Source organism: Nyctereutes procyonoides, unplaced genomic scaffold (genome assembly GCF_905146905.1).
Source record: "Nyctereutes procyonoides isolate TBG_1078 unplaced genomic scaffold, NYPRO_anot_genome, whole genome shotgun sequence".
Taxonomy (NCBI): domain Eukaryota; kingdom Metazoa; phylum Chordata; class Mammalia; order Carnivora; family Canidae; genus Nyctereutes; species Nyctereutes procyonoides.
In genome coordinates this window covers 1,671,833-1,686,713 of record NW_026575022.1, presented here as the reverse complement: position 1 = coordinate 1,686,713, position 14,881 = coordinate 1,671,833, and the positions used below count along the sequence as shown (strand labels likewise).

General features: G+C 40.9%; 1 protein-coding gene across 1 annotated transcript in view; it reads left to right on the top strand.

The window, feature by feature from the left end:
- Positions 1–14,881, top strand: part of PROS1 (protein S) — a 65,727-nt gene that overhangs the window by 42,566 nt on the left and 8,280 nt on the right. The window contains exons 9-12 of the mRNA XM_055342304.1: positions 2,052–2,167; positions 5,238–5,427; positions 10,603–10,770; positions 12,035–12,203. Of these exons, the coding sequence (XP_055198279.1) occupies positions 2,052–2,167; positions 5,238–5,427; positions 10,603–10,770; positions 12,035–12,203 (643 nt within the window). The remainder of the gene's footprint in view (positions 1–2,051; positions 2,168–5,237; positions 5,428–10,602; positions 10,771–12,034; positions 12,204–14,881) is intronic.

Genomic DNA, 14,881 nt, shown 5'->3' with positions numbered 1-14,881 from the left:
AAACTTGCTTTTAGTTACTTGGATTTAATTCATAATCGACTAGGAATTGAATGTTGGGGGTGGTTTTTCCTTCATTGAAATAAATAGGTCAACACCTGAAACTTTTTTCTCCCTAAATCAGGATCATGTGTTAGTGAATCTAGGGCAACTCCTGGATTCCTTTTTACAAGTGAGGGTAAAATGTTATAGGATTAGGAGTCAGACAGTAAAAAACAAGACAAAAATGACGTAAACAGTGATTTAATCATGTGTATCCACATGCCTCTGTATTCGTTACTAGGACAAAACCGCGTATGCCCAAAAGTGTAACATTCAATAAATGCTCCTGACTTGGTAAGGAAGGTAAGGCGAGATGGTTGGCACATGTGGTGACTTCTATTGTACTGAAATGAATGTCATGCTGTGCGAATGTCTCTTTTGTAACTTAGTCTTTTGTTGTTTTAGTATTTGTAGTGGTTACACATCACCATCCACCTTGGAAGAGGTTTATTGAAGTTTTAAGAGGAAATGAGAGATGTTGTTTCTGGACCTGAGTTAGTACAGTGCCGCACACACAGCACCCCGCTGAATATCCCGCTGTGGACGCCCAAGCTTATCCCTAAAAAGCTTTCTGGTTTTTTAAAAATTATTTTTTATTCTTTTAAAAAGATTTTTATCTATTCATGAGAGACACAGAGAGAGAGAGAGAGAGAGAGAGAGGCAGAGACACAGGCAGAGGGAGAAGCAGGCTCCATGCAGGGAGCCCAACGCGGGACTCGACCCCAGGTCTCCAGGATAACACCCGGGGCCGAGGGCGGCTGCTGAGCCACCCATGGATCCCGGAAAAGCTTTCTGTTTTAATGTTTGATTTTACTCTTAGAAAAAAAAAAATCCTTGATATTAACTTAATGACTCTAAATTATTTCTTGTCTTCTGTATATTCCTTGGAGACCAACGAGATACCTTAATTTATCTTTATCCCATCTAGGTTTTCCCGCGTTGCCTTTGATACAAGGCAGGCTGAGTCCGGAACCTGGGGAGGTGGGGTGGGGGCGTTCCCACAGGACCAGCCAAGACCAGCTTCCTGGGCTTCCCACTGGATAGAAATCAGATGCGAGCCAGAGAAAGTGAAAGTGGAGTTTACTGGATAGTGTGAATGACACGGTATAGCAGACCGAGAGTCTGGGGGCCTCAGAAAGGAAAAGAGAGTGACTTTCTCCATGATTTAGGGCTAGGGGTTTGTATTGCAAAGGGGTCCAGGGTACGTGCTCCTTCAGGGATCCAGGGTAGGTCCAATCAAAGGCAAGTAATAGGTGAATAATAGGTGTTATTTTATAGATCATCAAAGGTAGGGGGTATTGATGCCAGTGTCAGCTGAGGTCCTGGGACATGTTTGGGATCCGGCCTCTTCTTAGATGTTATCTATCAGGTGTTTGGGGGCCTAGGGCAAAACTCGGAGAATGATTAGCTTTCTTGTTTCCCCCCTGGAGCGGGAACATAGCTTCTTTGGTTTTGACACAGATGCAAGGTGAAATCTAGAATGTGAGTAAATAGGGCCGAGCAAGGAACAGCGGAGATGTGGTCTTTCTCAAATAGAGTCCCTTCGGCTTCCCTACCTCGCTCCATTATCTGGATGATACGTTTTTGCTCAGAAAATTTGTCGTAATAAATGAATGAGTGAATGTACTGATTCTTCCATGCTTTCTGACTCTGACGTTTTTTTCCAGTGTAATTCTTAGAAAGCATCAGAACCGCAGTTAATTAAGGGGAGACATGTTACTGGAAGAAGAAGGTTGGGTTTGGGCTGAGGTTTGCAAGGGAAATAACGACAAAAATATAAGCCACACACATGGAGCCAGACTTTTCAAAACTTGTGTTCTGGGAGGTTATCCTGATGGATCATGTAAGGAAGTAAAGGATGCTGCTTTACAAGGGTGTTCTTTATTTAATATATCACAGAGGATACGTATCGTTTGACAAGACCACTAGGAATCAGAGAAAGGGTGTGTAACCTGACACACACAGCAGGCAATAACCTGCGTGTTTTGTTTCTTCTGTTTCCTTTCCCCCAGGCTGTTCCAGTGTGCCTGCCCTTGAACCTCGACAAGAATTATGAATTACTTTACCTGGCAGAGCAATTTGTAGGGGTGGTTTTATATTTAAAATTTCGTTTGCCGGAAATCACCAGGTGAGCTACCAATGTCAATGGTAATCTCTAGAGGTGAGCGGGTAAGGATAGAAGGGACGGAAAAGGTTGGAAATGTATGAAATTACATTTCCAATTAGATAATTTAGGGGATATTATCAATCAGATGATTTGGGGAACCCTAAAGTTAATTCACTCCTTCACACCTGTAATTTTCATGCTAGAATCATTTGGGTTGTTCTAGGCTGACCTTCTCCAATGATCGTTTTAGTAAGTCCTTCTTCCTTTTCTAGTGAATACATACTTAAGTTGGGAAAGTAGATTTAATACATTTGTGACATTTCCATCCTTCTTCATCCATGTTATAGAAACTAAGTAATGAGAAAATACTCAAGGCATTGCTTTTAGAATATAGTTATATTCATAATTATTAAGGAAAATTCATAAGATTGCTTAGGTGGTATTTCAAAGAAACACATCACATGATTTTAGTTGACTGACTACCTTGTCTGTTATTCCTACCGTTAAGTTGCCTCTAGGGAAAGAGTAATTGTATTTTAGAATCATGATTTTACTTTAATTATCAAATTTTCTCAGAGTCATACATGGTTGGAACTAGAAAAAAGACATTGGAATTTTGTAGGAATAATGGAAAGGAAATGTATTTGCGACTGATTGTAAAGTCTATATTTTAAAATATTTTAATTAGATAAGCACGCACACATACAACTTAATTCATTAGGTATATGAATGATTATTCATTAAATAATTCGACTAAATTCATAGAAATCACATCATTAAGGAACATTGAATTGTATTCTAAGATTCACTGATGTGATTGTGCTCCTTCAATGTTCTTATCCACCAAGACCTGGTTTTCCCTTTTAACAACTCAGAGCAGATAATATTGTCTAGTGACATAGACTGGAGACAACATTCCCTTGCTAAGAGAATAATGAGAATGAGAGGGGAAAAAGGTCAATAATTGCACATTTTTAGGCCTGTTCAGGGGGATTCTGTTCTGATAATTCACAATAGTTTGGGCTCTAACATTGGATCAACTAGACTAAATAATTATTTTTTTCAGTATTTACTTATTTGTTCCTTATTTATTTTAAGCTTTTTATTGAAGTATGATGTAGATGCACATACAGAAATATACATGTATGTTGAATGTACAGCTTGATGAATTTTGTACAAAGTGCCACCTAGTAACCAACACAAAGAAGAGCTGGTGCTTTGTTGCTGTCTTCCCCCTTTTTCTGCAAATTCCTTCAGCTCTGTTTCCAAGGATGAAATACTTATCCTATCCTAAAGTTAACAAATTCACTCTTCTTTTTCATTCTACGAAACTTCAGAAAAAGAATGAATTCTTCCCCAATGTATGCTGATGTATTCTAGACAGAAAGAATGCAGAACAGAACTCTTTGTGTTGTTACTGGTTTAGCATGATTTTGCAAAGAGAAGGAAATTATCTCCGTTATATGATCAACTTCTGGAGGATCGTGAGCATACACAGATTTGGGTTTTGACAAGATAATATGTGCTTGACATCAGCAAAATGTGGTGGTTATGCGAATAGAGGTCCTTATCCTAAGGAAAAGACAAACAAACAAAAAAACACCAAAAAAAAAAAACCCCACCAAGGGATCCCTGGGTGGCGCAGCGGTTTGGTGCCTGTCTTTGGCCCAGGGCCGGATCCTGGAGACTCGGGATCGAATCCCACGTCGGACTCCCGGTGCATGGAGCCTGTTTCTCCCTCTGCCTATGTCTCTGCCTCTCTCTTTCTCTCTCTCTGTGACTATCATAAATAAATTAAAAAAAAAAAGTACCTTACAGAAAATTAAAAAAAAAAACCCTACCAAAAAACCTTCTAAAATAATCTTAGCTCTGTAAATTACTACTACATTGTTATCTGTCCAATATACTTTACTCCACATAATATCTTTAAAATGTTTCTTGGAATTCTAAAGATTAAAAAATTTATTTTATCAGCCTTTCTTTGTTCCATTTAAAGTTAAATCTATTCCCATTGCATATGGTGCCCCTATTACCATTACTAGTAGGTAGAGGTGTTCCCAATAGCCCTTTCTTCCTTGCCTGCCTTGGCAATTATCCGAAATCCTGACTTTTTACCTTAAATTATCTTTATTGTAGCTTAACTGAAGTGACTAATAGTTATACAACTATGTTTCTATTCCCTGTTTGTCTTTTTTCAATCACTTTGATTTACTGGTTTCTTGGAAATGTCAATGCTGATTCTCATTACGGTGTCATGGGGCACTGATCAATACATGTGATTTTTTTAATCCAGTGTTTCTAAGATATTTCTTCCCTTGTAATAGTTACATATATACCCAGAGTCTTAATAGCGACAGATATTGACAGAATATCTGATACACCCGGAACGTGGCTAGATGATAGGTTTTAAGGTGTCCTTGCATGTGCTCTCGTATAGTGATTCATACAATTAGAATTTTGGAGAGCTTTTGAAATCAAGCTAACAGATCTATTTTAAAGTTTTTGGCTTTTCTTACCACACATGAAGGCTTAATTATGTTTGTAGTCATCCAGACGCCGTCTTGTATATCTCTGTGAGAGAGTCCTTCCTGACATATATGAAATTACAGGGAAAACGGGCCTTTTGATGTATAAACCAATCATGAAATTGTAACAGCTTTTACTACTGACTTATTGACACAGGAAAAAAAAGAAAGGAATTTTAATGTCAGATTATATAGAAAGCTCCAGGAGAGATAGATCTGGTACTTGGACATGTGGGAGTTCCAGCATTTAAAAGAGTGCCTTAAAGACAAATGCCAAAAAAAAAAAAAAAAAAAAAAAAGAAAGAAAAATTACCAAAGCATCTGTTCGCAAGGGAACAGGACTCCAAGAATAAGCAAGAAAAAAAATACTAACTTGATTTTAAACACACATGGAACCAGAGAGAACCCATGAACAGTTTAATTCTCCCCTGCTCTTTTATTAGTCCCAGGAAAGAAAGAAATACTTGGCTCCTTCAGCATATTGCTGTTTGCTAGTACAAGAGGAAAAGAATAGACATTGAGCATCCCATATTTCTGTTAAGACTCTCTCTTTTTCCATTATTTAGATTTTCAGCCGAATTTGATTTCCGGACATACGATTCAGAAGGTGTTATCCTGTATGCGGAATCTCTTGACCGCTCGGCTTGGTTCCTGATTGCGCTTCGTGATGGAAAGATTGAAATTCAGTTTAAGAATGAATTTACAACCAAAGTCACAACTGGAGGCAAGGCTATTAATAATGGGCTGTGGAATACGGTAGGTTTTGCGGATTTTACCAATAACATCCCACTTTGATACAGTTTGTTTAACATCATTAATAATCTATGTTTATACTGATACCAAATCAAACAGACCTAGGTTTATTTGATGTTGTACGAAGCATACCCCACAGTGTAAATCCTTGAAACAGCCTCTGTAAATGATGACCTCACCTAGTATATCTAGGATTTCCTGTAACTTAAATTGTTTTCAGGTATTTGCTTGGATTGCTCTGTCTTTAACTTATTACCTTTTTATTTTATTTTTAAAGATTTTATTTAATTATTTATGACAGACCACACAGAGAGAGAGAGAGAGAGAGAGAGGCAGAGACACAGGCAGAGGGAGAAGCAGGCTCCATGCAGGGAGCCCGATGCGGGACTCGATCCTGGGTCTCCAGAATCGCGTCCTGGGCAGAAGGCAGGCGCCAAACCACTGAGCCACCCGGGGATCCCTTTACCATTTTAAATGGCAGTTATTGAGGTCTCTCCCGTAGGTTAGGGATCATTAGCAGGCATAACATCTCATGTACAGGTATCACTGACCAAGGACAGCCACACTGAGTAGCCACTGATATTTTTTAAATGAAAGAGAAAAACACATAGCAACGTAGAAATATACATAGTAAGAGTAAGACTATAGTGATTAATTCAATTTTAAATGTTAGCATATAGATAATCAACTTGTACAAAGAGTATATACTAGCTAGAACCAATTAGAGTGCTTAGAGATGGACATTTTTACATTATCCCTAAAAATGAGCCTAAATGGAATTTTTCACAAAGGAGAATTACTGCTAGTCGATAATGGGGAAAATTCTTTTCTGCAACAGTTATTGCTACTTTCAGCAGATGATTCCTGAGTGACCAGCTTCACCTTACCAGCTGGTACCCAGAAAAGACACTTCCTATGCCTGTGAGACCTGCCAAGAGGGACATGTTGAGAAGACATGTGAAGCTATCACTGAATTATTTCATTTCTTTATTTACTCGCTCATCCACTCATATATTCAATAAGCTTTTAGTTGAGCACTTTTTAAAAGGCGAAATTCCTGAGTTCAGGGAGCTAGAACCATGGCAAGAGATGCTTCTTGCTCTCCAGCTGAGTACCTCACTGCTTAGGAGCCAATACAGCATAATGTGAACTCATTATAGCACAGGTAATAATAAAGCACCGTTGGGCACAGATGTGGTTGGCCAAAAATGGGGCTATTCATCCTTTGATAGCCATAGATTTTGGATTCTTGACTCTTAACAGAAGAGTGTCTTCATGGGATCAGATGCAATTGTGAGTAATCACTAGAGTTCTCATGCTTCTTCATGTGCTCTCTTAGTGTGTGCAGCTTTGCCCTGCCTCTTTCCTGTGCTACATCTGTATGTGGAATGTTCGGTGCGTACAGCTATCCCTCCAATGAACTGAAGAATGCTTTTTATTGCCCAGTACACCCAAATCACCTATCTAAAAGTCACTAAGATCACTTTTTCAGCAAAATAGAGCAAATAGAAAATTTTTTGATTGACACAAATTGAAAATGTTATCTGTTTGGAGGAGAACTTGGATACATGTTAGGCAACACAGAATATATATAAAGAAGGTAAATATTTACCTATGAGGCTAACATCTTGAGTTGCAGGTAGTGTTTACTAATGAATTCTCCATGAACGATATGTTAAAGGCAGGATTCTGGGCTGGAGAGAAGGCAGCTGTTCAGTTCCACACATTTTGTCTCCTGTGCTCATGATCCTTGTTAGAAAGAAACTGTTATTTAATGATATGCCCATATTTTTTTTGATATGCCCATATGTTAATTAAAATTTCCCCGTATAAGCTGAATACAACTTGACATTAAAAATTTAAGAAAAATAAGCAAGTCAGAGAAAAACTTTAATCTGGTCATAAATTTTGTGCTGGCTTTCTTTAAAAAAAAAAAAAATCTTAATTTAAGGGCATCTGGGTGGCTCCGTGGTTGAGCATCTGCTTTTGGCTCAGGTCATGACCATGGGGTCCTGGGATCGAGTCCCACATCGGGCACCACTCAGGGAACCTGTTTCTCCCTCTACCTCTCTCTGTGTCTCTCATGAATAAATAAATAAAATCTAAAAAAAAATTTATCTCAAATACATATTTTAAGTAAACATTATAATTGACAAAGTTAGGTTAAATTAATCTATAAAGTGGACTATTCAGTTGATGGCAGTTGTTTCAGAATTTTAAATAATTTAAAAATTTCAAATAAAATACTTTAAAAATAAGAAATTAAAATGTAGAATTGTTTTGTAATTCAGATTAAGTAGAATGCATGTAATTGTTAAGTAATTAAAACGGCTATAAACCGTAGGAATAAATATCGATATAAGTCATTATCACACCTCATATTTGGATATGATTCTAATATTGGTGGGAGATCTGTAATTTGTGTCATAATTTTATTCATTCAGTAAGATATTTATTGAGCACTTTATGTGCTAGTCTTTCCTCTAGGTAGCGAGGCTACAACAGTGAATAAAACAAAATCACTGCTCTCGTGAAGCTTGCATACTAGGGGTGAGATGTAAACCACAGATTGCATCAACACATAGATATGTCAGATCGTGGTTAGTGCCAGGAGGAAAAAAACAAAAGCGAGGTCTGGGGTAGAGAGCGATGATGGTGAGTGTGCATGTGGACTCAGGAAAGCCATCGCTGATGAGATTACATCTGACTGGAGATAAGGGCACAAATCATGAGAAATCTGTGGGGAAAATGACGCTGTGCCCATGTGAACAGCAAGTACAGAGCACCAGGCAAAAGGAGGTGATTGTTCTATTTGAGGAACAACATAAAGGTTAGTAGAGATGCAGTGGAGTAAGGGAGGGAGTAGAAAATGAGGTTAGAAATGTGTTCTGGAGTAAGACCAAGTAGAGTCATGGGGACTCTAGTGAGAAGTTGGAGTTTATACTAAGTAGGGAAGACTTGGATAATGCTGAGAAGTGACATGATTTAATTTGCGTGTTTGTTAAAAGGTAATCCTAGTCAGGACATGATGGCTTTGTGGAAACCAGATAGTAGAGAGTAAGGACAGGACAGATAACGGGGTCATCTCAGTGGAGAGAAGATGGCATCACTGACTAGAATGTTGATAGTGGCTGGTGAGAAGTGGGCAGATTCTGGACATACTTTTAAGGTCCAGCCTTCAATTTAAAGTAGATAAAAACTTCTGAATATTCAGGATAAAGAGGGGTTCAAAGGCCATGAGACTGTTTATTGTTAATCTGTGGTTCTAAACTCTATCTCGTACATGGCCCCATATTTTCAGGACGCTCCTTTACTGTCCTGTAATGAAATGCATCATTAACCTAAGCTACTTTTGCATATTCCTGATAGAAGCCAGTATAATGCTCTCATTATTATACAAAGAAATAAAAGAAAGTGGTTTATAAGAATAGATATTTCAACACATAAATGGTCAAGTACAATATTTGCCAAAGCTTGCTCCTATATGTAGAATAATGCGAAAGCTGCAGATGAAGACTCATGCTGGGTGTTGTATCAACAGTTCAAGTGCATAGATGGCATTGCCATTGGTAAAAATAATTTTCCAAAATAGTGAGAAACTCTTGGTAACGACCCAAACAAAAGCTAACATCAATTTACCCTTGGTTTACAAGATTTCTGTTCTTGAAAAATTCAGGGAACATGCTGAAATGGCACAAAAAATATTTTGTGTTCATATATACAGCAACTCAGATAAGCATGAGTTTACCCCGCATGCATATCCTGTAGGGATGTTCAGAAGGTTTGCAGGATATTGAATATTTTAATCCTTATTTTGCATGACTGTCCTGCATATTAGTGTCCAGCATCTTGCAGTGTCAGCTTGCGTATCCTACCCACTCCGACAGCTAAAAGTACCACCCCTACCCTCCATGACATGGAGCAGGAGAGCCCTCATTTGAAAATACTAGCGTGACTAGAGGGAAAAGGTCTGGGCTGAGCCCTGGACTCATTACAGACATTGGAAAGAAGAGGAGGTGCCAGCAAAGGAGGCTGAGCAGGAGCAGGAAGTGTAGAGATGCAAGTGAGACCGGGCCCCGGGGGCCCTGGGGGCTGACTCAACATCTTTCAAGGGAGGAACAGTCGAGTAAAATGATTCTGATTGCCTAGACAGTATTGACCGACTTTAATCTGTAAATGCTATCAAAGTCATCTTACTTTGGAGCACGGCTTTCCCCTTCCTGTAGCAGCGCTTTAACAGGCCTGCTGATTAGTACACAAAGAGTTTGCACTTTGGGCACTACACGTAGTTTTGCATGAGGACATTGCAGCAGTGGTTTTTTGAGTCACCTTTTTGGGAAAAAAAAATTTTTTTAATTGCTTTTGACTCTCACTTTCAATCTTTTCTAAAAACCCATACCATTGTCAGGGTACTGAGGTGGCTCAATCAGTTAGACATCGGACTCTCCATCTCAGCTCAGGTCTTGATCTCAGGGTCAGGAGTTCAAGCCCCATGTGGGGCCCCATGCTGGGCGTGGAACCTACTTAAAACAAAGACAAAAACAAACTACTTTCAAAATTGGAAAAACTCAATTTAACTTTATGTGTTGTGCTTCCTTATGACCTCAATTACGTTTGAGTTTTGAAATAAAATATAATCTGTATGTAATGGACAGAATACTAGAGGTACTGATTTCTCGTAATTGATAATAAGAATTTATTTCCATTATTGATTCCATATGTGTACTGTCAGACAAGTGCAACATAAGAACACTTAAAAGTTTTCTCAGATTTTTGTAGAATGACTCACTTAAAAAAAAACACCTTAATTTTATGACACATTGGACTTGAAATATGTATAATTGGATGTTTAAATTCAAAAGAACAATATTGTAGGTTTTTTCCATTAAAATATGGTGTTCATTTAACTTTCGATCAAGAATTATCACTTTAAAACACATTTTTACCATCTTTATAATAACCAGACTTTTCCAATGGATTGCAGCAAATCAATAATTACATTAAAACGATAGCTTTGAAAAATTATTCACCTGAATAATAACAGGATTTTTCAATCTTAGCATTTCAAATGACATGCAGTGATGTTTGCATTCCTGATAATTTTTGTCTTTTTTTTGTATATTTGTTAATTGGAGTTCAATTTGCCAACATATAGAATTTTTGTCTTTTTAATTGTAGGTCTCTGTGGAAGAACTAGAATACAGTATTAGTATAAAAATAGCTAAGGAAGCCGTCATGAATATAAATAAACCCGGACGCCTTTTTAAGCCTTCAAATGGATTCCTAGAAACTAAAGTATATTTTGCAGGATTACCTCGGAAAGTGGAGAATGTCCTAATTAGACCGGTAATGATCCAAGCTTATACCACTCATCACGGGTGAATTCCTCTTGCCTGTAATAATGGATTTGAAGATGTGTTTTTCTGAGAGTCAGAAGGAGTTATTTTGTTGAATATACTAACTGTGACAACTTGAATTGAACAAGGAAAAATAACATAGTGATCCTTGAAATTATATTAAGGAAATAAGGAAATGAGTGTAGTGTTTTGGAGCCCATTTAAATGCCCAGCATTACCCACGGGGAGGTAGATTTTTTTCAATTCTCCAGCATCAAATGCGTGTTAACATGATTACTGTCCATATTCACCTATTGCAAATATATATACATATATTTGAGTCCAAAATACAATATTTTGTAGAAGCTGGTCGAAGAATATTCTTGGGTCTATTTTAGGACTTAAATTTGGAAGATAAAATAGCATATAAAGGTGGAACTTAAAAAAAAATCTTTGCTGGGAGTATAACTTCAGCCTATCATAAATTGAAGTCATATATAATTGATGACTTTCTGAATACGATGTTTGTCTACTGACTGTGGAGTAGGCTTCTTGAAGGAGACTAAGCACTGTCCTTGAGGAGTCTTAAAAATTTTATTTGAAGTCATGGGCCTGTCAATTATACTTGCTGATGTAACTTAAATATTTACTATTTGATATCCATCTTTTTACTCATGGCAATTCATGGTTACCTTCACTTTTTAAAGATTTTTGCAATATGATGTAAAACCTGAATTAGTTGAGCCATGTCAGAGGGAATACATCTATCTGTTCCTTTGAAATGGATGAATCAAGACATTTAAAAGTACAATAAATTTTTCAGAAACTCTTTGTGAAACGGCTACTATGGGTCTTGAGTCTGTCTGGTTGCTCTGATGGAGACTAGAGAGCCCAAACACTCTTGTTCCTGAAGAGGCTCAGTGTCTGAGGCAAAACAAACCCATATACAGCCCAGGGCCACAGCTAGACGCGTATATGGAACTTGAGAGCAGAAAAGTTATTTCTGGATGAGAGAGGAGAGGCAGGTTGAGCTGAAGGGGTTGAACATTAGGGTCGCAGCCTGGGATGGCAGAAACTCACAGTAGCTGATCAGAGCCGTCCCTCTGAAGGGCAGCTTAAAAAATTAGATAAAATTCAAAATACTTGAAATATTTTAAAATGGCATCAAAGAAAGGGTTTTCCCTCTACATGAAACTGCATCTATAATCAGTTAAGCCACCTATGGGCCTGACTTGTTGAAGAGGCACTCCTTGACCCATATTTTAATTCATTAGATTAACCCTCGTCTAGATGGATGTATACGAGGCTGGAATTTGATGAATCAAGGAGCTTCAGGAGTAAAGGAAATCATTCAAGAAAAACAGAATAAGCATTGTCTCGTCACGGTGGAGAAGGGCTCCTACTACCCTGGTTCTGGAGTGGCTGTGTTTGGCATAGATTATAGTAAGTGACTTCTCATTTTGTCTCTCTCTTTCTCACCAATGACCAAATTGTCTCATTGACAAACACAGCAATAGTTCCTGCAGTCAATATTATTGAATGCTTAACTATGTGCCAGGCAGGGTGTTAGGCTTATTCATATTGCCATGTATTTCGTTGTTAAATTTTTGCAGTATAGTGAGGGGAAAGGTAGTGGAATATGCTTATGTTATTATTTAAAGATCATATTAAAAAAGATTGATGGCACATAACCGGATTCATTGCAAGTGCATGCAATTAACCTATTTTAAGGTCCACCGATTTCTCAGACGTGTTGAGTCTACTGATGATTGCATCAAAAGGATTCATCTGCATTTCCAGCATTTTCATTTGATTGTTTCTTAAAATGTCCACCCCTTTGTTGAGGTTTCCCATCTGTTCATGGCACATGCTGTCCGCATTTTCGACCCGCTTGTCACTGATTAATCATCACGATTTTAAGTTCCCTTCCTCAGAGGGGCAATGTCTGCGTCTCCGTGATTGCTTTGTCTCTCCACCACCTGCTGCTTTTCCTGGTTTCCTCGGAACCGCTCGCCTTTGGTTTGGAGGCCAGCGCCGCGGGCGGGCGGGCGGCGGCGGAGAGGGCGAGCCTCGGGGCCCGGGGCCGGGGGTGGGGGTGGGGGGGTGGAGCCCGGCGGGGGATTTCGGCTGCGGCCGGCCTCGCCCCAAGCCCGTCTCGGCGGGAGGTGGGAGCCGGCAGCTGGGAGTCGGGAGCCGGGAGGTGGGAGGTGGGAGCCCAGAGGTGGGAGCTGGGAGGTGGGAGTGGGACCCGGGAGGTGGGAGCTGGGAGCCGGGAGCTGGGAGGTGGGAGGTGGGAGCCGGGAGGTTAGAGCTGCGAGCCAGGAGCTGGGAGGTGGGAGCCAGGAGGTGGGTGCTAGGAGCCACAGCTGGGAGGTGGGAGGTGGGAGGTGGGAGCCAGCAGCTGGGAGGTGGGAGCCGGGAGGTGGGAGGTGGGAGCTGGTAGCCGGGAGGTGGGAGCCAGCAGCTGGGAGTCGGGAGCCGGGAGCCCGGAGGTGGGAGGTGGGAGCCGGGAGGTGGGAGCTGGGAGCTGGGAGCCGGGAGCTGGGAGCCGGAGGTGGGAGTCAGGAGCCTGGAGGTGGGAGCTGGGAGGTGGGAGCCAGGAGGTGGGTGCTGGGAGCCACAGCTGGGAGGTGGGAGGTGGGAGCCGGGAGGTGGGAGCCGGGAGGTGGGAGCCCGGAGGTGGAGCCGGAGCTGGGAGCTGGGAGGTGGGAGGTGGGAGCCGGGAGCTGGGAGCCGGAGGTGGGAGTCGGGAGCCTGGAGGTGGGATCAGGGAGGTGGGAGCCAGGAGGTGGGTGCTGGGAGCCACAGCTGGGAGGTGGGAGCCGGGCTGCCAGGCGCCCTTGCCTCCCCTGCCCTCACCTGGCGCTGGTGACCGGGACTGGCTGCCGGAGGAGTTTCCCTAAGGCCTGATGTATCCTTGACTTCAGGTGTTGTTTCTGACATGCGTCTGTTTTCACGTGCCGCTCCCCGGTCTTGCTGCACCCCAGAAGATGCTCTGTTACTTGACATTTGTTAGCAGGGCCTGGGGAGCATTCTCGAATGTTCTGACACAGATTCTGCCGTTTTTTGGCAAGTATTGGATCCTTGGCCTCAGGGGTGTGAACTTTTCATTGCCCCCTCCCAACCGCAGGCGGGGTGGTGGTGGTGGTGGTGGTGGTGGTGGTGGTGGTGGTGATCTAATGCTCAGGACTCAGGATGTTTTTCTGCTCCTTCTTGGTAAAGGGCAGTTGGTTGGTTGGTTGGTTCTTCCCAGGTTCCCTGCCCTGTCCACGTACCGAGTCTCCGCAGGTGTGCCAAGGGCGACAGGGTTTGTTGCCTTCCGCCCAAGCCCTAAGGCTTTGTTGCCGAGAGAAGGCACGAGAAGGCGCGGAAGCAATGGGCTGTGCACGTCCTGCGGGTTGCGCTCCTCCCCTCGGGCCGCGGGCCGCGGGGGCTACACAAGGGGTCCCCGTGGTGCTGCTGGTGGTTGGGGAGCAGCGCTCTCTCCAGTTTCCTATGGTCTAAGCAGGACAGGAGCCAGACCCACCCAGGTTTTTGTCTTTACAGATAGTTTTTCCATAATACCCTTGGTCACACGTCTTTACACCTTTATATGATTGATTCTATAGGAGGGGATCTTAGATTATGTCCATCAAAGGCTTTGCAAATGTGTGGTTCCTACTGCTCCGTTAGATTTGCTTCCAAAGGTGTTTTATCAGTCTATACTTCCACCAACCGAGTAAGAGAGTGTATGCGAGGGTTATTTCCAATCTGAGAGTTGAACACTTAAGTCTTGTGGTTTTAAATATTATTAACCCAATTTCTCCTGAAGTTGACGATCTATGTGTTTATTAGCTATTTCTACATCTTAATTATCTTGTTAGGTCCTTTGCCTCTTTCTGTTGAGGGGTTCATCATTTGAGCTACTAATACTTTGCATTATAAATTTAATGTTAATCTGATATCTCTGCTTTAAGGAGAAATTACATCTTAAATGTGTTTTTTTTTGCAGTCTAAAAAAAGTGTTAGTACAGCTTTAAGGAAGAATCTTACACTAGTACTTTCTGTGTTCCTAACGTAAAGGAATCCAATGCCCTTAACTTTAGGTCTGTATATGAAGGATTATTTTTTTTAATTTTTTA